This window comes from Lacerta agilis, chromosome 11 (genome assembly GCF_009819535.1).
Source record: "Lacerta agilis isolate rLacAgi1 chromosome 11, rLacAgi1.pri, whole genome shotgun sequence".
NCBI classification, from domain to species: Eukaryota; Metazoa; Chordata; class Lepidosauria; order Squamata; family Lacertidae; genus Lacerta; species Lacerta agilis.
The window spans coordinates 1,678,255-1,698,926 of record NC_046322.1 but is presented as its reverse complement, the minus strand read 5'-3'; the positions used below and the strand labels follow the sequence as shown (position 1 = coordinate 1,698,926).

The following is a 20,672-nucleotide window of genomic DNA, read 5'->3' as shown; positions in this document are numbered from 1 at the left end:
ACCACAGGAAGGGAGAGTTGCTCTTGTGCTTGGATCCTGCCTGCATGTTTCTCTGTGGGGCATCTGGTCAGCCACTTTAATGAGAACAGGATGCTGGCCTAGATGGGCCGTTGACCTGATCCTGCAGGCTCTTCTCATTTTCTTATCTCTGTCCCTCAAGCCCAGCATGCTTTCCGCTGACTGGCAGCTTCTCTCAAGGGTCTTGGGACCAAGAGGGGTCTTTCCCAGTAACTATTCCATATTTAACTGGAAATGGGAGTGATTTGAACTCAGGACCTTCTGCATCAAAAGAAGGTCCTTGATCAGCAGAGTTGTGGTCCCTCCCCTGTTAGTTGCCTAAATTCGAAGAAATGGGTGCAAGCCATCGTTTCTCCCTTCTGCAGTCTGGTGATCTGGCAAACTTTCAAAATACACACTAAATTAACAAAACAACAACAACAACAACAACAAATTTATTATTTATATCCCGCCCATCTGGCTGGGTTTCCCCAGCCACTCTGGGCGGCTTCCAACAGAACATTAAAATGCAATAATCTATTAAACATTAGGGCTGCCTTCAGATGTCTCCTAAAAGTCTGGTAGTTGGTTTTCTCTTTGACATCTGGTGGGAGGGAGTTCCACAGGGCGGGTGCCACTACCGAAATTTGAGTGTTGACGCTGGTGAAATAGGTGGGTGCTTTAGCTGAGATTCCTACATTGCAGGGGGTTGGGCTGGATGACCCTTAGGGTCCCTCCCAACGCTACAATTCTATGGAGCACATTGCAATGATTGGCGGGTGCAGAAGGGATCCAGCCTCCCTTTCCTGCATTCCCCCTTTATCTCTGTGACGGTGCGGATGAGCCCCTGCGGTTGCCAAGGTCCTCTAGCAGGGAGTGCTGAGTTCAGGTTGAGCTGCACGTCAAGTCAAAAGCCTGTGCCTGTTTGCGCCAGTTCTCCCCTTCTGTTGCAGCCCGGTCCTTTCCTCCCATCTCCCGTCTCTTCAGAGCTCCTCTGGAGTGGAACGGCACTGAGGTTCCCCAGCTGGAGCAAAGAACCTCAAATTGGCAGCAACTCCAGCAAAGGATACAGATTTATTAGTTGTGCAGATAAACACACAGAAATCAGGGCAGAGTCAACACAGCTTTCGTCGAGAGAGAGGTCATGCCTCGCCAGTGCGGAGGAATTTGGTTGCGAGTCCCCAAAAGCACACAGAGAAGGGGTTATTCAGAGGTGATAATCTACATACCCGGACATCTGTGCAGTTTCATAGGACTGGGCGGTTGTAGGGTTGCAAGGGAGACAGTGGTTGATCTGGTCTGTTCCGAAGCAGACCGTCCAGAACCCCAAGTCCAATGACCAGGCTTTAGGTGGGTTTTTTTTTAAGTCCAATGATTGCTTTGCTTGCTTATCCAAGCAGCCTTTAAAGGGGGGAGGGGGGTTAAATGTATGTGCTCCCAGGGATCCTGGCTTAGTGAGTGTCACTTTTAGGCACAAAATCAGGAATGCGCAGAGCTGCCCTGGGAGGGAGAATTTGCACCATGCAGGGCACCGGTGCAACAGTTCCCAGACCCAGGTGGGCAGCATGGCTGTCGACTCTTCCCCTTTTTTAAAGGGAAATTCCCTTATTCCGAATAGGATTCCTTGCAAGAAAAGGGAAAAGTTGACAGCTATGATGGGCAGAACCTTTGCATGCAGGAGGCCCCAGGTTAATAGGGCTGAGGATGCCCCCCACCTCAGAGCCCTAGGGTGCTGACCATACTGAGTTAACTGGGCCAATAGTTGGGCTCCTTATGAGGCACCTTCCCATTTTTCTGTGGCTTAAACGAAAAGCTGTAGATCTGTGTTAGAACATCTGCTTTGCATGCAGAAGGTCGCTCTCCCAGTAGGGCTGGGAATGAGACCCCCCCCCCTGAAAGCTGGAGGGCCACTTCCAGTCAGCACAGGTGACACTGAGGTCCAGCGCCGAGGGCCTTCTGGCGGTTCCCTCGCTGCGAGAAGCCAAGTTACAGGGAACCAGCCTTCTCGGTAGTGGCACCCGCCCTGTGGAACGCCCTCCCATCAGATGTCAAAGAGAAAAACAACTACCAGACTTTTAGGAGACATCTGAAGGCAGCCCTGTTTAGGGAAGCTTTTAATGTTTAATAGATTATTGTATTTTAACACTCTGTTGGAAGCCGCCCAGAGTGGCTGGGGAAACCCAGCCAGATGGGCGGGGTATTAATAATAATAATAATAATAATAATAATAATAATAATAATAATAATAATAATAATAATAATAAAATAAACTAACCGGTAGTCTGACTTGGTATAAGGCAGCTCGTTCCAGTGGCTCCTGCGACTCACTTGGGAATCACTGTTTATAGTCAGGTATTGAATGAGAAAAACTCAGTTCAGATATGTCGCCCCAAGGGTGGTTGATGGATACTAGCCATAATGGCTGCCATCTGTTGTTGTTGTTGTTGTTGTTGTTGTTGTTGTTGTTGTTATACCACTCTTCATCTTGTGGTGGTTCACATAATAAAATGCAGGATAAAAACAAGTAAATAAATAAAAGAAAACAGCAAAATATTAACCCCCAATCCCTACAGACACATTGAAAAGGCTGTAGAATATTAATCAGCCCAAGGCCTGGTTGAAGAGGAACGTTTTTGCCTGGCACCTAAAATATATAATGAAGGCGCCAGGCAAGCCTCCTTGGGGAGAGCGTTCCAGAAAGAGGGAGCCACTACAGAGAAGGCCCGTTCTCCTGTTGCCACCCTCTGGACCTCTCAAGGAGGAGGCGCATGAAGAAGGGTTATGCTTCTTCCCCCACAGTTGGAGGCAGTGATGCTTCCAGTTGCAGGAAACTGCCGGCGAGGAGAGATTTCTTCTGCTCAAATCCTGCTTGTGGGTTTCCCTTGGGGGCACCTGGTTGGCCACTGTGAAGACAGGATGCTGGGCTAGATGGGCTGTTGGCCTGATCCAGCAGGCTCTGCTTATGTTCTTAAGACAAAAAAAATATATGATCGATTGCATCTTTGAACTTGTCCTGCCCCTCTTGTCAGAGCGGGAAAGCTGATCTTTCCTGGCTGGCCGGCAGCTCGAGCAGAGGAAGCCGCTCAGCTGCCCAGGGTGCTCATTTAGCTAATGTTCTCCATCAGCACCGATGGAGGTTTAATGGGGATTTATTGTCCTTCGGAGTGCATGGTAGTTTGTGCATCTATTCACCCCGCCATTCCTGCAGCGCCACAGAGGACGTTTCATCATCTCGTACGGAAGAACTCATGACAGCAGAACTAGTATGCGCAGAGTGAGGCGATGGGGTCAGCAGAGTCTCCGCTGGGACACCCTGGCTTTCAGGCAGGCTCGGGTGTGGTGTTTCCTAGCTGGTAAATATTCCCCATACTGTTTTTTCAACTCGACCAATGCTCCCTCCGAATGGACGCTTTCCCTCCCTCTCACTGCAGACACAACAAGTCTTGTGGCACCTTCCAGACCCGCATGCTTGTTGTTGACTTGTGCTGCAGTGTGTGGCCTTCTGTACCCAGGAGCGAAAGCTGTCATGTGCGCCGCTGCGGGAGGGGGTCAGCGCCGGTCACGAGCAATTTAGCAAGAGTCGGGACTGTCAGAAAAGGTTTCTCTTAGAGATGCCCACACAGTCAATCCGGCAGGTCTGATTTCTGATGTGGATGCTGTCACTCCGCTGGTGACAAAACACACCTTTGGTCCAAGTATCTTGTTATCTGAGCCACCGTTCCGGGATAATTATCCGTGGCGAGATGTGCAAACTCTTCTGCAGTCCAACAACAGAGCCTCCAAGTGTCCATATTTTCCAGGGACAGACGCAGATTTACAGAAGCCATCCGAGTTTCCGATTTGATCCCAGAATATCCCACTTTCCTTTGTTGTTGTTGTTCAGTGGTGTCCGACTCTTCGTGACCCCATGGACCAGAGCACGCCAGGCATGCCTATCCTTCACTGCCTCTCGCAGTTTGGCCAAACTCATGTCAAAGAGAACAACAACTACCAGAATTTTAGGAGACATCTGAAGGCAGTATTATTATTATTGTATTTTAATGTTTCGTTGGAAGCCGCCCAGAGTGGCTGGGGAAGCCTAGCCAGATGTTGTTGTTGTTCAGTCATTCAGTCGTGTCCGGCTCTTCGTGACCCCATGGACCAGAGCACGCCAGGCACCCCTATCCTCCACTGCCTCCCGCAGTTTGGCCAAACTCATGCCAGTCGCTTTGAGAACACTGTCCAACCATCTCATCCTCTGTCCTCTTCTCCTTGTGCCCTCCATCTTTCCCAACATCAGGGTCTTTTCTAGGGAGTCTTCTCTTCTCATGAGGTGGCCAAAGTACTGGAGCCTCAACTTCAGGATCTGTCCTTCTAGTGAGCATTCAGGGCTGATTTCCTTCAGGATGGATAGGTTTGATCTTCTTGCAGTCCATGGGACTCTCAAGAGTCTCCTCCAGCACCAGAATTCAAAAGCATCAATTCTCCGGCGATCAGCCTTCTGGATGGTCCAGCTCTCACTTCCATACATTACTACTGGGAAAACCATAGCTTTAACTATACGGACCTTTGTCGGCAAGGTGATGTCTTTGCTTTTTAAGCTGCTGTCTAGGTTTGTCATTGCTTTTCTCCCAAGAAGCAGGCGTCTTCTAATTTCGTGACTGCTGTCACCATCTGCAGTGATCATGGAACCCAAGAAAGTGAAATCTCTCACTGCCTCCATTTCTTCCCCTTCTATTTGCCTTCTATTTTCCTAAGGATGTCCCTATTTCCATCGGATAAATGTTGGAGGGTATGGAGTTATGCAACCTCCAAGCCAAGTAGTTTTGTAATTATACAACCTTTAGAACACATCTGAAGGCAGAACTTTATAGGAAGTTTCTTAATGTTTAATGTTTTGTTATGACTTTATATGTGTTGGAAGCTGCCAAGAGTGACTGGGGCAAGCACAGTTAGATGGGCAAGGGATAAATAATAAAACTTCTTGTTGAACAGGACATCTCAATTTTCACCGGAGGAATGTTGGAGGGTATGGAACCGGTGGCTTCAGAATGGGCCGGGGGGGGGTGCCATAATGTCATGGACTGGTTGGACACTGAAGAATTGGAGGGGGGCTACAAGCTGGGGAACCCCCAAGGGAAGAAGACTCAGAGCGCAGGGATTTGGGGTGGGACGACGATGAGTGGTCAGAGGAAGAAGAGGGAGAAGACTGGGAAGAGTAGGTGGTGGACGGTGGAGAGGCGAGAGTGAACTGGCAGACTCCAGAGTCAGAATCAGAATGGGATGATGCTAAGATTAGTATTTAAGGATTGAACTAGAAGATAGGTTAGGCTACAGACATGGAAAATAGATAAGATTAAGAAAGATAGAAGTTTGATAAGGAAATTAGATTAAGAATAAGATAAGGTGTTACCAATGATTTACAATGTTAAGAAATTACTAACAATGTTATACAATGAACGCAGAAGGAGAGGATGTGAGGAAGTCAGTTAACAATGTTAAGGAAGGAATAATTAAAGTTATTCTAGTTGTTTTTTGTAGTTATTGTTATTTTTTGTTGTGATTTTTGTATTTCGTATTTTTGTTAATTTTTGTTATAGTGTGTAGTGTAAGTTTTTATGTATGTGTTATATTGTTGAAAATTAAATAAAATTCTATATAAAAAAAAACAGAATCAGAATGGGATGAGGGAGCCCAAAAGACAGAGATGGGTGACAGGTGTCTCTGCTCCTGCTGTGGCAAGCTCTCCTCCCCGTTTGTCTCCCAGAACCAGGAGAGGCATGAAAAGGGAGGAGGAGAGGTTGGCTGCATGCAGGCACAGCCTCCAGTTGCTTGGAGAAAGCCCTGGAGAGGACTTAAGCAGCTGTGGGGACCTTCAGTCTAGCAACTGCTTCATGGGGGGAAGACGACCTATCAGAGATGAGTTGCTGCACATACTTTTGTGTTGAGAGTGTTTTTGCTATTCCAAGTTGCATGGCGTAATTTGCCGCTGGCTTGCTCCTGACAAGTGATCTGCAGGTGACATGTGTCCCCTTCATGCTCACTATTCCTAAAGCAAGATGCTCCGCAAAGATGCTGTGAATTACCCGAGATCATTGAGCAGAAAAAATGCACAGAAATAAAGTGGGAGGGGCTTTGTATGCCCTGAGGTTTCTCTATTTTGAATTTATTCCCTTGGCTGGACAATTTATTTGTATGTTTTTATTTCGTAAAACAATAACATCAATCAGGAAAATTAGCAGCAAGAATTTAAGACTTTTGAAAAGTTAAAGTAACAATAGGCTGAAAACATTTCAAACCCGGCATCTAAACATCTGGGTAGGCTTGTCCAAACAAAAGTGTTTCCAGCAGGCGCCGAGAAGAGTACATTGAAGGCGCCTACCTGATAACAAGTGGCAGGGAGTTCCAAAGGGTAGATGGTGCCACACGAAAAGTTAGATTTCTTACAGATGTGGAACGGGGGTGTTAGGGGGCACCTTCTTATTTGGTGATCACTTGTGACCAAGTTGTCTTCCATGAACATGGTCTTAACAGTGAGTCCGTCGGTGACTGTGGAGGCCAATTCTGGATCCACACGTCCTTCCACCGTGGGGACATTGTTTCCTGGGCGGGAGTTGATCACGGTGTGGATTAGCCAAGCGTGCCTTCCTCTTCGCATGTTTCTCCCTTGCGTCCTGAGTTCGAGTGTCTTCAAAGCCCATGACACCTTTGGTAAAGGCTGTTCTCCAACTGGAGCACTCACAGGCAAGTGTTTGCCAATTGTTGGTGTTTATACTGCATTTTTAAAGTTCGGAATAGAGTAGTTGCTTTGGAAGACGATCATCAGGCATCCGCACAACATGACCAGTCCAACGAAGTTGAGGTTGAAGAATCATTGCTTCAACACTGGTGACCTTTGCTTCTTCCAGTACACTGTTATCAGTTCGCCAGTCTTCCCAAGTGAATGTGTAAAAAAATTCGGAGACCCCGTTGATGAAATATTTTGAGGAGTTGGAAATGGCGTTTATAAGTGGTCCATGTTTCACAAGCATACAGTAGGGTTGGTAGTACAATGGCTTTGTAAACAAGCCTTTTGTTTTCCCTGTGAATGTCCCGGTCCTCAAACACTCTGATTTCTTACAGATGTGGAGCAGGCATTAGGTGGCACCTGTACTAGTGCCAGTTCTGCCGATGGAAGTGACTGAGTGGGAAAGGCAATGTGACAATGTATGAATGAACGTCTTCTCTTCTTTGAATCCCAGAGTCCCACATTCACTACGCACAGTTGGGGACGGACGTAGCGCTACAGTGTGGGTCTGTGGACAGGGACGCCGCGGTCACTTGGACGGCCAACAGTACCGACTTGGATGCATCCCATCTCAACGGCTCCCGTCTCGTCCTCCGGAACGTGGACCTCTCCCACAGCGGGCAGTACTCCTGCTACGAGGGCTCCTCATGGCATCTCAAGTACCGGGTCAACCTCAAAGTAGGAAGTGAGTACATGGCGCCGGGAAGTTCGTCCTCTTGCTCCTCTCTCTACCCCACCCCCTCTGCGTTTTGTGCTTATGAAAATGCGCCTTTGGGTTTTATTTATCCTTTTTTCATTCTTTTTGGCGTTTCCATCCTCCCTTTATCTGAAAGAATATGCTCAGGGTGGCAAATAAAATGGCAGCAGTGTTTTTAAAAAGCAAGTAACAAACCAATAGCACAAGGGACTGGGGAAATGCAGCCAGATGGGTGAAGTATTATTGTTGTTGTTGTTGTTGTTGTTGTTACAGTGGAACCTCGGCTTCTGTTACCCTTGGGTAACGTAAAGTTTGGGTTGCGAAAGCAGCAAACCTGGAAATATACTTCCGGTTTTCGCTGCTCGCGCATGCACAGAAGCACTCTGCACACGTGTGCATGCGCAGAAGTGGCACCTCCGGTTGCAGAAAATTTGGGATCCGGCTGGAGCTCCGGAACGGATCCTGTCCGCAACCGGAGGTACCCCTATATTATTATTATTAAATCAACAATCAGGGCAAGTGTTCACATAAATGCAGCGGAAGTCAGCATTGGAGAAGCTACTTTTTGAAAGCTCACTGGAAGAGGGAATTGCAAATCTGTTGTTGTTGTTGTTGTTGTTGTTCCTCCTGTAGCATATACTGAGTAACATGTGCAAACAAAACCAGGTCCGTGCCCCTGCAATCCAGATTCTACTTGGGGAGGAGGCAATGAGGGGAAAGAAAGAGCGAGAAGTCTCTCTCGTTTCCTATACAATTAATACTGGGGGGGGGGGGTTGCAGCAAGGGGGGGCACACTCTTTTTGCAGCAAGGGATGGGCAATGGAGTTTTTGCAAATCCTGGAGGAAATGAAATCGCCCATGCCATGCTCCTATGTCTTCTTTTCTACTATGCCCACGCATGGGCTCTTGAATCATTGTGTACTTGGCCAGCTGCAGAATCTGCATAATACTTTGTGTTAGTTGCAATCCTTCAGTTTCGCTCTTATTTTTCTTTCCTTTGCTGGGCAGAATAACCAGTGCTAGAGGCAGATGGATGGCTAGGTTCCCAAGTCAAAACAAAATAAAAAGTAAAAAAAAAAAATCCTTCCAGTAGCACCTTATAGACCAACTAAGTTTGTTCTTGGTATGAGCTTTCGTGTGCATGCACACTTCTTTAGATACACTGAAACAGTGTATCTGAAGTGTTTCAGTGAAGAAGTGTGCATGCACACTAGCTCATACCGAGAACAAACTTAGTTGGTCTCTAAGGTGCTACTGGAAGGATTTTTTTTATTTTGTTTTGACTATGGCAGACCAACACGGCTACCTACCTGTAACTAGGTTCCCAAGGACAAGCACAAATACATATCAAAATGTAGAAGTTAGCATGGAACCACCTGACTGATCAGATCTACATTGCAAACCTTCTGTGTGGATAAGAATTGGAGTGTATGAAATGAGACTAAAGAAGAGAGCAAAGATTCTGTTCTGCAGTGTCAGTGGGGAAGTTATGTGTCGGGGAACTCTCAAGAGTCCCCTCCAACACCATAACTGAAAAGCATCAGTTCTTTGGCGATCAGCCTTCTTTATGGTCCACCTCTCACTTCCATACATTACTACTGGGGAAAGCATAGCTTGAACTATACGGACCTTTGTCGGCAAGGTGATGTCTCTGCTTTTTAAGATGCTGTCTAGGTTTGTCATTGATTTTCTCCCAAGAAGCAGGCGTCTTCTAATTTCGTGACTGCTGTCACCACCTGCCATCTGAATATTGTGTCCCAAATCCTTTGCCCAGTGTATCATTACCGATTTGACCCGGCACTCCCCGCACTGCTGCTTTTGAGCTTGAGGCGGAGGATGGTGATGGGTGGCAGGGGGTGTGGAGAACGAGGACACTGTGCTGCGAGTGGGAATCCTGCTGGTTCCCATTCGGGTAGGGTTCATCTGCAGCCCTTCCCAAGGGTGACGGGAGACGGGCAAGCTCCATCCAAAGACTCTCAGCACCAGCTCACAGGAGGGTCTTCAGAACAGCAGCAGAACTCCTGGCGGTTGCCTTGCAATTAAAGATGCATGGAGCTAATCAGGTGAGGCGCTCTCAGGGCAATTAATTTAATTGGCAGGATTTTAATCTAACACTCTCCCGCCCCCGGTGCATGATTAACGGCACGGCACTGGTCCCTGCCCCTACGCAAAATAGCTCCAGCATCTTTTGAGAAAAAAAGTGGCTGGGGGATGCTAGGAAGCCAGGAAGTGTCTGGCCAATTGTCACCTCTGTCCAAGATGCATTTTGGTTGCTTGGCCATGTCGCACTCTGACTCAGTTCCCTATAAGTAGAATGGGAGCCTGCGTAATCGGACTGGGAGAGCAAAGGTAGCTCAGTGGCAGGACACCTGTTTGGCATACAGAATGTCCCAGGTGCTGTCCCCACCATAAGAAGATTGTGTTGGATCAGCTTGAATAAAAGATTGAATAAATAGTTGAATAATTTGAATAAAATATTTTTTTGGGGGGGACAGGTAAGCACCACCCTGTATAGTCAATCGCAAGACGGAACACATGCACCATTTGAATGGCAATGCCCATCAACTTTTTTTTGGGGGGGGGTGACGGACCCCTCAAACATTTTATGGGGGGCTGAAGGGACCTCAGCCCCTAGTAGCCATCGATAACCCTCTCCTCCTCCATGAATTTGTCTCATCCTCTTTCAAAGCCATCCGAGTTGGTGGCCCTCACTTCCTCCTGTGGCAGGGAGTTCCACAGTTTAACTATGTGCTGCGTGGAGAAGGACTTTCTTTCCTCTGCCCTGAATCTTCCAAGGTTCAGCTTCATTGAATATCCATAAGTTAAAGTGTTTGGTAGCTGATTCCTGGCTCTGCAACTCCTCCTTTGCTTGTACACAAATAATACAGAAGTTTCTCAGGTGTGGTTCTCAGTTGAGAAACAGAAGCAGGAGGGACCAAGCCACGGCAGAAAGTTTCAGGCAATCCCCGAGAAACCCTGGACCTAGGTTGCTCAGGCTATTATAAATTAATACAAGAACCTTGAATCCAGCTCAGTAGCAGGTGGGGAAACAATGCAGCTCTTTTTAACGATGGTGTCTCATGTTCTCGGCCGGAAGCGGCGCCTGCCAGCAGTCTGTTCTCTTCCAGGATGTGGGTGGCGCTAGGGTCTAGACCACTGAGCCTCTTGGGCTTGCCGATTGGAAGGTCGCTGGTTCGAATCCCCACGATGGTGCATGCTCCCATTGCTTTGTCCCAGCTCCTGCCAACCTAGCAGTTCGAAAGCATGCCAGTGCAAGTACAATTGTACCCCGTGTTACGTACGCGATCTGTTCCGCTATGAAACATGGGCGTGCTTAACACGAATGCCCCCCCAAAAGAAAAAACCCGGAAGTAGCTCGATTTGAGCGCTTCTGCGCATGCACGAAGTGCGCAGAAGCGTTCCATGCATCCGGGGGTCGCATGTGCTCCAGAAATGCTTCCGGGTTGTGGGCATTCTTAACTCAAACGCCTGCAACCCGGGGTGTGCGCAACCCCGGGTTTGACTGTAGATAAATAGGTACTGCTGTGGTGGGGAGGTAAATGGCGTTTCCATGCGCTCTGGTTTCCGTCACGGTGTCCTGTTGTGCCAGAAGCGGTTTAGTCCTGCTGGCCGCGTGATCCAGAAAGCTGTCTGTGGACAAAGCCGGTTCAGATAAGGGCAACCCAAATGATCGAGGGGGTGGTGGAGATACTCAGCGTTTGGGACTTTTTAGTTTAGAGAAATGGCGAGAAGAGGGTGACATGATGAACGTTTATAAAAATCATGTGTGGCATGGAGAAAGTGGAAAGAGACAAGTTTTTCTCCCTCTCTCATAACCAGAGCTTTTTTTCAGGAGGAATTCACTGAAACTTCGTTCCAGCACCTCTCACATTGGTGCCATTGCCATTCTATTTTTATTTTGAATATATTTATTAAATTTTATAAAATCAACAAAAACAAACAAATACAAAACCAATACAACCATACAAAGAAAAAACCTACAATGAAAACAAAAAACTTATTATTTCCACTAACTTCTATCCTTTACATTGTATCTTTACTTACTGTCATCTCCCCTTCCTGCGTTCTTTGTCAATCATCTTTAGTAATTTCTTTACATCTTAAACAATCTTATTCTACTATTAAAAATTTGGAAGAAAAGCCATTGCCATTCTAAGAGGGAGGTGTTCCTGGTAAGTTGCAGTAACACTTTTTCTAGAAAAATAGCACTGCTCATATCACTCACGGACACCCAAAATAGCTTGGGTGGTTTTAAAAGGGGATGAGACAAGTTCATGGAGGAAAGGGCTACCGTTGTTCATGTGGCACGGAGTTAAACTGTGGAACTCTCTGCCACAAGAGGCAGGAATGGCCACCAACTGCGATGACTTGAAAAGAGGTCCGGACAAATTCGTGGAGAGCTCTCGAGGGCTCCTAGCCACAATGGCTATGCTTTGCCTCCACGGTCGGATGCAGCGATGCTTCTGAATCCCAGTTGTTGGAAATTGCAGGAGGAGAGGGGGAAACAGGCAAGCGTTTGGCTACTTAAGACCTCCCTGGCGTTCCCTCTTCAGAGCCAGTCACTGCTGGAGGCCGGGGTCGTGCTGTTCCCACTTAGGCAGCGCTCTCAGAAGAAACGTTGCAATTTTGAAATGCTGGTTTCAAGTTCAGGAAACGCAGGTTTCCTCTCGATCCTGCCAGGCCCTTGCCACCGCCACCACCCCAGGTTGAAGCCCTGCCGCGAGCTCTTTGGGTGGGGGTGGGGCGGATGCAGCCATCCCGGGCCATGTGTGCGTAATTGCCTGCAGAGCAGGTGGAAGCCAGGATCAATTCCAGCGCTGGGAAAGCTGGCGTGGAGCCACCCGCTGCAGCCGTGGGGGGTGGGGTGGGGGGTGTCTCTCTATGGGCTCTCCTCTCCACTTCCAGCCTTGCCCACCCCCACCCCCCGTCAATCTGTCACTAAAGAGCTGGCAACGGGAAGGGAAAATGTGTGCGGTTTGACAGAAAATGACATGGAAAAAGCCGTGCGAATCAACAGCAAAACAAACACAGCAGAGCCAGGAGGGGGTAATGGGGGGGGGGGTTTGAGCATCAAGGGAGGAGGGGTGGAAAGGCAGATCTCTTGCTTGCTTGTGGTTTTGGCCAGGCTGTGAGCAATCCTGGGGCCTCTTTGCCTGCCAGCCTCTGATTATCAGGTGATCAGCCGTTAGTTGCTAATAAATATGGATTTCTCCCCATGCCATTGGAGCTGGTTCTTCCCCTCAGCTGGGCACCAGATGCAGCCGGGAATATGGAGGTTGCTTTCACTTTTCTCCTCCTCCCCTGAGCCAAAAGACTGTATTCCGCTTGTTTCTTTCAAGCAGTAATAGGTTGCTGGAGGAGAAGGCTCTTGATGCCCACCAGCCATGGCTATCATGTGTTCTGCTTCCTCAATAAGGGCTGCCGTGCTTCTGAATGATAGTTCCTGGAAACCCCAGGAGGGGAGAGATGCTCTAGCGCTCAGATTCTGCTTACAGGCTTCTCAGAAAAGGGTATTTGGTTGGCCGCTGTGAGCGCAGGATGCTGATGAACTCAATGGGCCATTGGCCTGATCCAGCAGGTCCTCTTCTCACAGGAGAGGATAGGGCTCTTGCACTTGGATCCTGCTCGCAGGTTTCTCATTGGCACATCTGGTTTTCTGCTACGAGAGCAGGATTCTGGACTAGATGGGCTACCCTTTGGCCTGATCCTGCAGGCTCTTTTGGTGCAGGTGCTGAGCCTCTTGTGCTATCATCTGGGGGTGCTGTGTTGCAAGGGGTGCTGGGCTCAGGAGAGGGTGGTCTGTTCCTGACCGGCAACAATGCAATGCCGTTGGCCACCACAAAATGTTGCCTCCTGCAACCCCAGAGACCCACATTCTCCTGTGTCTCAGTGGATGATGGAGAGAGAGAGAGAGATTGAGAGAGAGAGAGAGAGAGAGAGAGAGAGAGAGAGAACGGATTCACATGCAGGCACTGTGCAGGGCTGCTCCCACAGCTGATGTCCAAATTGTCTCATAGCAAAATGCAGTGCCAAGAGAGAATTGCACAGCCTTTGTGGAAGAAGGAGGCCCCGCTCCATTCATCCATCAGCCATAAACGAATTAATGCTGAGGATGTTCCAAGCAAGGGAGATGATTGCATTTATTGGAAAATTCCTTGATCAGCATTTTGGAGAAGCCTGACTTCCACCCGGGTGGCTTCTGTTACATGGAGAAGTTTGTGGCCTTCGGCAGTGGGCTTCTCGCTCAACCTCCCTTTGGGCATTTTGCCTCTTCTGTACCTTCTCAAGTCATGAGCCAGGGCTGGCCAGGAGAGAGAAATCTGGTAACTGAGCCTGGACCCCCTTGAGGTTCTGCCCGTTAGGTGGCCCTGGGACAATCGCTGACTTTCCACTTCTATCTGTAAAATGGGAGTGAGTGGTCTACCCTGCAGGGCCGTTGCGAGGACAATATTAAGATTAGATTTGCAGATTAGATGCGCCAAAGATGGGGACACATAAGAAGTTGAATTTGTGCACCTGAGCTGCAAGGATTGGTGGTAGGAATGGGAAATGAAAGCTCTTCCAAGAGCCAGGAGTGGCCTTTCCCAGACCCTGCATTACCTTTGTGGAAACATCAAACATACCATCAAACATACCATCTCAGGACTATTTAATTGCTCATCTTCTAACATTGTGTATGCAATCAAATGCCAACAGCTCTCTATATTGGACAAACAGGCCAAACCCTACGCCAAAGGATAAATGGACATAAATCTGATATCAGGAATCACAAGACAGAGAAACCAGTAGGAGAACACTTCAATCTCCCAGGACATTCTATAAAAGATCTCAAAGCAGCTGTCTTAATACAAAGAAATTTCAGAAATAGACTGGAAAGAGAAGTTGCTGGATTGCAACTAATCAGCAAACTTAAAACCATGGAGAAACCTGGTCTGAACAAAGACATTGGATTCTTATCTCATTATACATGACAAAGCTATCTTTAGCCATCTCACCCCTTGCCTTTCCCTGCAAGACTAATTGCAGCTGTTAAGAGTCATCAACAGGTTTTCCACACCTATCAGCTGATCACCCATTCCCACCACCCTTCTGAGTAATACCCCTCCCCACTCCCTCACTATATTTAAGGATTTGGTGACTTCTGTTTCAGTGTATCTGAAGAAGTGTGCATGCACACGAAAGCTCATACCAAGAACAAACTCAGTTGGTCTCTAAGGTGCTACTGGAAAGAATTTTCTATTTTGTTTCGACTTTGTGGAAAAGTTGCAGTGCTTGGGACTTTTTAGTTTAGGGGGGGGGAGAGACATGATAGATGGTTGTAAGACCATGCCTAGCGTGGAGAAAGTGGACAGAGAAAGCACTGGAAGAAGCTGGATGTTGGAAGATTCAGGACAGATTAATGAAAGCCCTTCTTCGCACTGTTAATCTGTGGAACTCACTCCTGCAGGAGGCTGGGAGGGCTGCCAACCTAAGGTGGCTTTAAAAGATTAGGCAGATTCATAGAGGAGAGCAGGGCTGGATTAACCATTAAGCAAAATAAGCACATGCTGAGGGCACCAAGGGAAGCGGGTACTGCAGAAATGTCCCGTTGCTAGATATTTAACATTAATGTTCACAGATTGCTCAGCTGAGCATTCATTTTCTCAGTTGAGGTATATTAAAAATCCCAACAGAACAACTGTGCTGCAGCAAGGCAAGCTAGATGCCTCATATCTACTTAGCATAGAAGCAGGTGTGTGGTGTCAAAATTACCGGTAGTTTGGAGGTTCTGATCAAAGGACTTTGCCATTAGAAAAAGCAGGAGAGAAAAAAATTCAAATATTAAGTGGAAGTACAGTATACAAAAATCAACATTGTTTTCCATCTTACTGTAGGTTTTGTTTCATTTCAAAAAAAATAACATTTTATTTTATGGTTTATTGTATATAATTGAATTAGATATATTTTGGGGGGCACCAAAACCTTTTAAGTGCTTAGTGCCTCGAAAGGTCTAAATTCGGCCCTGGAGGAGACAGTTGTTGATGGTTACCAGCCAGGATGGCTGCGCTCTGTCTTCACAATCGGAGGTAGCAATGCTTCTGAAACTCAGTAGCTGGAAATTGCAGGAGTGGAGACTTGCTCTTGTTCTCAAAGCCGGCTTGCTGGTTTCCCTTGGGGCATCGGGTGAGAACAGGATGCCGGGTTAGGTGGGTCGCCGGCCTGATCCAGCAGGCACGTTCTTACGATGTGCTCTGGAGCAGGTCTCAATTTCTCCTTCCTCCTCTGTTCCTTCTGGGGCTTCCCAAGAGTCCGCCTGAAGCATCGCCCGAAGAGGCTTCCTTGGCTCGCTCAGCAAAACATGATAATCGGGGGCAGCCGGTGTCACAAACAATCAAAATATCCTTCCCTCCTCCTTTGTAAACAATTTTCCGGGCCACCGCTGTTGGGGCTGAGAGACGGGGGTCGGGGTGGGAGGGAGCCGTGGGGCTACCAGAGGGCATGTAAGCCTGCGAGGAGGAGGGATGCTTCCACCCAACTCCCCTCCGGTCGCCAAAGGATTTAGAAAGCAGAAAAAACATTACGGGAAAGTCACAAGGCCAGGCCATCTCTCAGAAAATGAAGATGGAGAGAGGACAGGGTAATGGTTTGCAAATACACCGTGGGCTGCAATGAAGACCTCCCCCTGCTCCCCCTTTGCCTGTACTCCTGAAATATGAAGGCCCTCGCTTTGCCGAGGTTAGCTTTAGGTTAAGTAAGAGAATAGGTTTTCTGGCAGAGAGATTGGAGGGGGGAAATGGGAAATGTTATCCGGTGAGGGAGAATGGTCTTGCGAGACAGGAAGTTGGGAAAGATGGTCGGCGAGTTCAGAGCCCTGAGCCATCCTTCATAAGCAGCGGAGAGGAAGGATGCTGCCTTGTTATCCACACTTACCTTTCCTCCATGCTTCCCAGGCATGGTCCAACTCTCTCTCTCTCTCTCTCTCTCTCTCTCTCTCTCTCTCTCTCTCTCTCTTTCTCCATCCATCCATCCATCCCTGCCTCCCTCTTTCCTTGCAAAAACTGCAATCCACAGGAAACACTAACAGCCATTTGCTCCAATTCAGCTTTAAAGAGTGGGTTTTTTTTTTGCAAGGAAAGCTCCGGAGACAAATAGAAGGTGCTCACACATGGAATTTTAAAGCACAGAGGTTTTTAAGTAGAGGTTGGATGGCCATCTGTCATGGATGCTTTGGCTGTGGTTCCTGCGTTGCAGGGGGTTGGACTAGAGGACCCTTTGGGGTCCCCTCCAACTCTTAAGATTCTGGGAGTCTATGATTCTGTGACCTGGGCCAGGATCAGTGTGGATAAGCCCTGCGTCAGGCAACACTGGTTCATCCAGCTCAGAACTGCCTCTTGAACCTGAGACCTTCTGCACACAAGACAGATGGCCCTCTTCTTTCCATGACCCGAAAAGCTTTCTGTGGACAAACGCTGGCTCCCTCGGCCTGAAGCGAGATGAGCGCCGCACCCCATAGTCAAGTTTGACTGCATTTAGCAATCCAGGGGTCCTTGACTTTGACCTTCCTTTGAGACACAAGAACATAAATTAATTTTGTACTGTATTGTGTTTTTAATATTCAGTTGGGAGCTGCCCAGAGTGGCTGGGGAAATCCAGCCAGATGGGATATAAATAATAAATTTTATTATTATTATTATTATTATTATTATTATTATTATAAAAAGCTGTCCTTATGCCGAGTCAGACCGCTGGCCCATATAGCTGAGTGTTCTCCACACGGGCTGGCAGAGGCTCTCTCCTGGGTTCGGGCAAAGGCCCATGTGTTCCCTGCGGCCAGGAGTGCCCTCCACCAGCTTCATCGCGTTTGCCAACAGTGGCCCTTCCTGGATGAGAGTGGCCTGACTTGTTGCATTGTTAACCCTGAGGCTGGATTGCTGTAAAACGCTCTGTGTGGGGCAGCCCTTGGGTCTCGTTTGGGAGCAGCGGCTGGCACAGAATGCTGCGGCCAGATTGCGAGCGGCGGGACTCCCACTCGCACCTGGGGTCCCACTCACAAACGCTTCCTGAAAGATCCGCATCCCCTCCAGCATCGTGAGACTTTTGAGCCAGAGGTGGAAATAGCCAGGAATTGTGTCCACTAGATCTCTGCTAGAAAAATGGAAAGGAAAGAAACCCAACAGATCTTCAGATCTGCAGCCTCATTCTCTGCACTTATTTCCCTGCAGGGATCTAGTGGAATAAGACTTTGGCGAAAGTAAACTCAGTCAAAACTTCAGGTTTTAAAAAGGCATTCCTGCCTGCACATGTGCGCGGCAGATGCCCCACAGATGCCCCGACATGTAGGGCAGGAGTTGCCGCCGAGGAAGAAGGAACCCCTTGCTTAATAATAATAATAATAATAATAATAATAATAATAATAATAATAATTTATTTGTATCCCACCCATCTGGCTGGGTTTCCCCAGCCACTCTGGGCGGCTTCCAACAGATATTAGGATACAGATTAAAAACTTCCCTGAACAGGGCCATAGTAAACCCAAGGCCCCTTTTGTTTGGTTTTTTGTTTGGTTTTTTTTCCGGGGCAGCCTTCTGCTTGATGGATGATGCTGCCTTGGCCGTGCGAATGGACAGCGGCCCAGTTTTTCCTCTCCTGTGCTTGTTTATCCTTGTTAACATGACAAAACCAGCAAAATAATTAAAGGATCCAAATGGCTGTGTAAACAACTCCCCCGCAGCCTCTTCCCCCAAGAAATCTGATCGCTGCGTGGATGGCTGAGGCCCGTGTGGGGTGCAATCCTGGCTGGCTGGCAGCTTCTCAGCCTGCCAAAGGTGGTCTCTCCAGAAGGCTCTCACAGCCAGCGCTGGTGGCCAGTAGGGCAGGTGTCGCGCTCCAGATACCTGCGTAGGTAACCAGGAGCTGCCCACTGGGACAGGGAATCGGCAGTCTGCATTTGGGGCCAATCCGTGGTCTTTCCCTGGGACGGTGCCAGCTTCTCTGGCTTCCTGTCAGCTGCCATGGCTTCAGCCAGCATCACCAGGGCTCCCAGCAGCGGCAGGCTGGATCCGCATCTGTCTCCTGCCTCTGGAAGGGGCTGATGCTTCTACGGCATCCGATGATAGATCTCTAGCAAAGCTGCCCCTGGGACAATCTCACTCTAATCCTTCCCAGCCCGAGATGGTCTCCTACCAGCAGAGTTGGGGGGTTTTTTCGGTTTGTGCCAACTTTCTCAGCGTTAATTGGTTTCGCTCTGAATATAGATGAGTTTTTCCTTGTGCGGGTTTCTTCTCTTTTTATGCTGAAAGTTGCTTTGTCTCACTTTGGAGAACGGCATCTCATTAATCCGTGTACAAATAAATAATCATGGAGATGCCCAACTCAGCTTTGCATCTGCAAAGATTGCATCCTCTGGCATTGAGTTCCGTTGGATAGTTGCCTGCCTGGCAAATTTCTCGCCCCCCCCCCCAATTTCCAATAAAAGTTGCCCTTTGTTTTGGAAGAGGTAAAAGGCCACTTGCCTTTTGTGGGGGTACTGCTCCTTCTCCCTCTTCTCCCTCCTTCCCTCTCCCTTTGTCTCTTTTTCCTGTTTTTGTTTTGTGTGTGTTCAATTTCCATGTTGACCTAGTCAAGTCAATACCCATTTCCTGGGAACTGGGATGATGAAGATGGTGATTTATTGAATTTCTATACTTACCTATACCAGGGGTCCCCAAACTAAGGCCCGGGGGCCAGATGCGGCCCAATCTCCTTCTAAATCCGGCCTGCGGACGTTTCAGGAATCAGCGTGTTTTTACATGATTAGAATGTGTCCTTTTATTTAAAATGCATCTCTGGGTTATTTGTGGGGCATGGGAATTTGTTCATTTTTTGTTGTTGTTGTTTTCAAAATATAGTCCGGCCCCCCACAAGGTCTAAGGGACAGTGGACCGGCCCCCTGCTGAAAAAGCTTGCTGTCCCCTGCCCTATACCCTCAGGTTTAGGACACCTGATCGCCCAGAGATGGGCAGTCTGCTTTCTTCTAGTTGAGCATTGGGAGTTTTGTCAAGAGAAACAGTTGAAGAGGAAACCCAGCTCAGCTCCAGCACAGTTTGGCCTTCAGCAGTGAGGATGGTTTTAATGCCGTTAGTTAGGTGTTTGGAAACTCAATCTGAACTCATGCACTAAAGTGAGCCACCTGGCTTTGAGAGGTAGATTTCTCCTGCAAAGTCCAAAGATCTCAAAAGCCCACTCTGCAGCAACTCAGAGCAGGGCCTTTGTTGTGACTGCCCCTATTCTGTGGAACAGTGTTCCTCCTGAGATTTGCCCACTGTCTGTGCTTTCCAGAAACAACGGAAGACATGTTTGTTCCAAGAGCCTTTTCCAGCTGGACAAATGGGAATATCAAGCCTGCTGTTCATGGGTGTGTTCTAAGCTATTTCAGAAGGCAATTTACCGGTAATCAGTCGGCAATAATAACAGACAGACTTCGGACACTAGGAAGGGGAGGACGGCCGATGGTCTCGCTCTCAGGGGACCCCCACATTGGCTTGGCAGTGTTGTACCAGCTGGCAGCTCACAAGTCTCAGCCCAGATGATCCATGTGACTGGCAACCATGAAACCTGTTGCGGACGAGATCCACGATCTCTTGTGGTGCCTGTTGCTGCATTGGTCGCGTGCCTAGGGGACTCTTGCCACTTTGAAAGCTAGCCTGAGGGACTGTGCAAAAAGGCACAGCTGGGGTCTTCTCCGCCATGGATACAGGCTTCTGTGGCAGAAGGCAAAGGAGAAGGTTGAAGAACTGCTGTTGGTGCCATCCATCTGTCTTGAGAGACAGTGGGGTGCTCCACAGACAATCTCTGTCGGGGTTTGGGTGCTGGAGCTCCTCGTGCACGGCCTTGGATTGGTTATGCACGAGGTACCAGTTGCGGGGAAAGCGGCCAGCGTTCCGCGTGCTTTTGAACACGGTCGCCGGCCAAAGCCTCACAGTCTGAAGGATGTTGAGTAAGCCAATTGATGACTCAGATGAAGTGTGAGTTTCTAATTGCCTTCTTTAATGAACAGTTGCCTCGTGAAATAAAATATATACCCTGACTCTGAATAGACGGACCAATTTACAGAAAATTAAATTTTTTACTTTACTCCCCTTTTAACCCCCAAAGGAAGACAGACACCGGTTGTATCTTTAGTGGCTTCGGCAGAACCCGCATAGGCTCGTTCCCTAAGCTAAGTTCTCCTAA

General features: G+C 48.2%; 1 protein-coding gene across 1 annotated transcript in view; it reads left to right on the top strand.

Moving 5' to 3' along the window:
* LOC117055257 (ciliary neurotrophic factor receptor subunit alpha-like) overlaps positions 1–20,672 on the top strand; it is a 91,165-nt gene that overhangs the window by 44,428 nt on the left and 26,065 nt on the right. Inside the window, exon 3 of the mRNA XM_033164710.1 lies at positions 7,218–7,514. Within this exon, the coding sequence (XP_033020601.1) occupies positions 7,218–7,514 (297 nt within the window). The remainder of the gene's footprint in view (positions 1–7,217; positions 7,515–20,672) is intronic.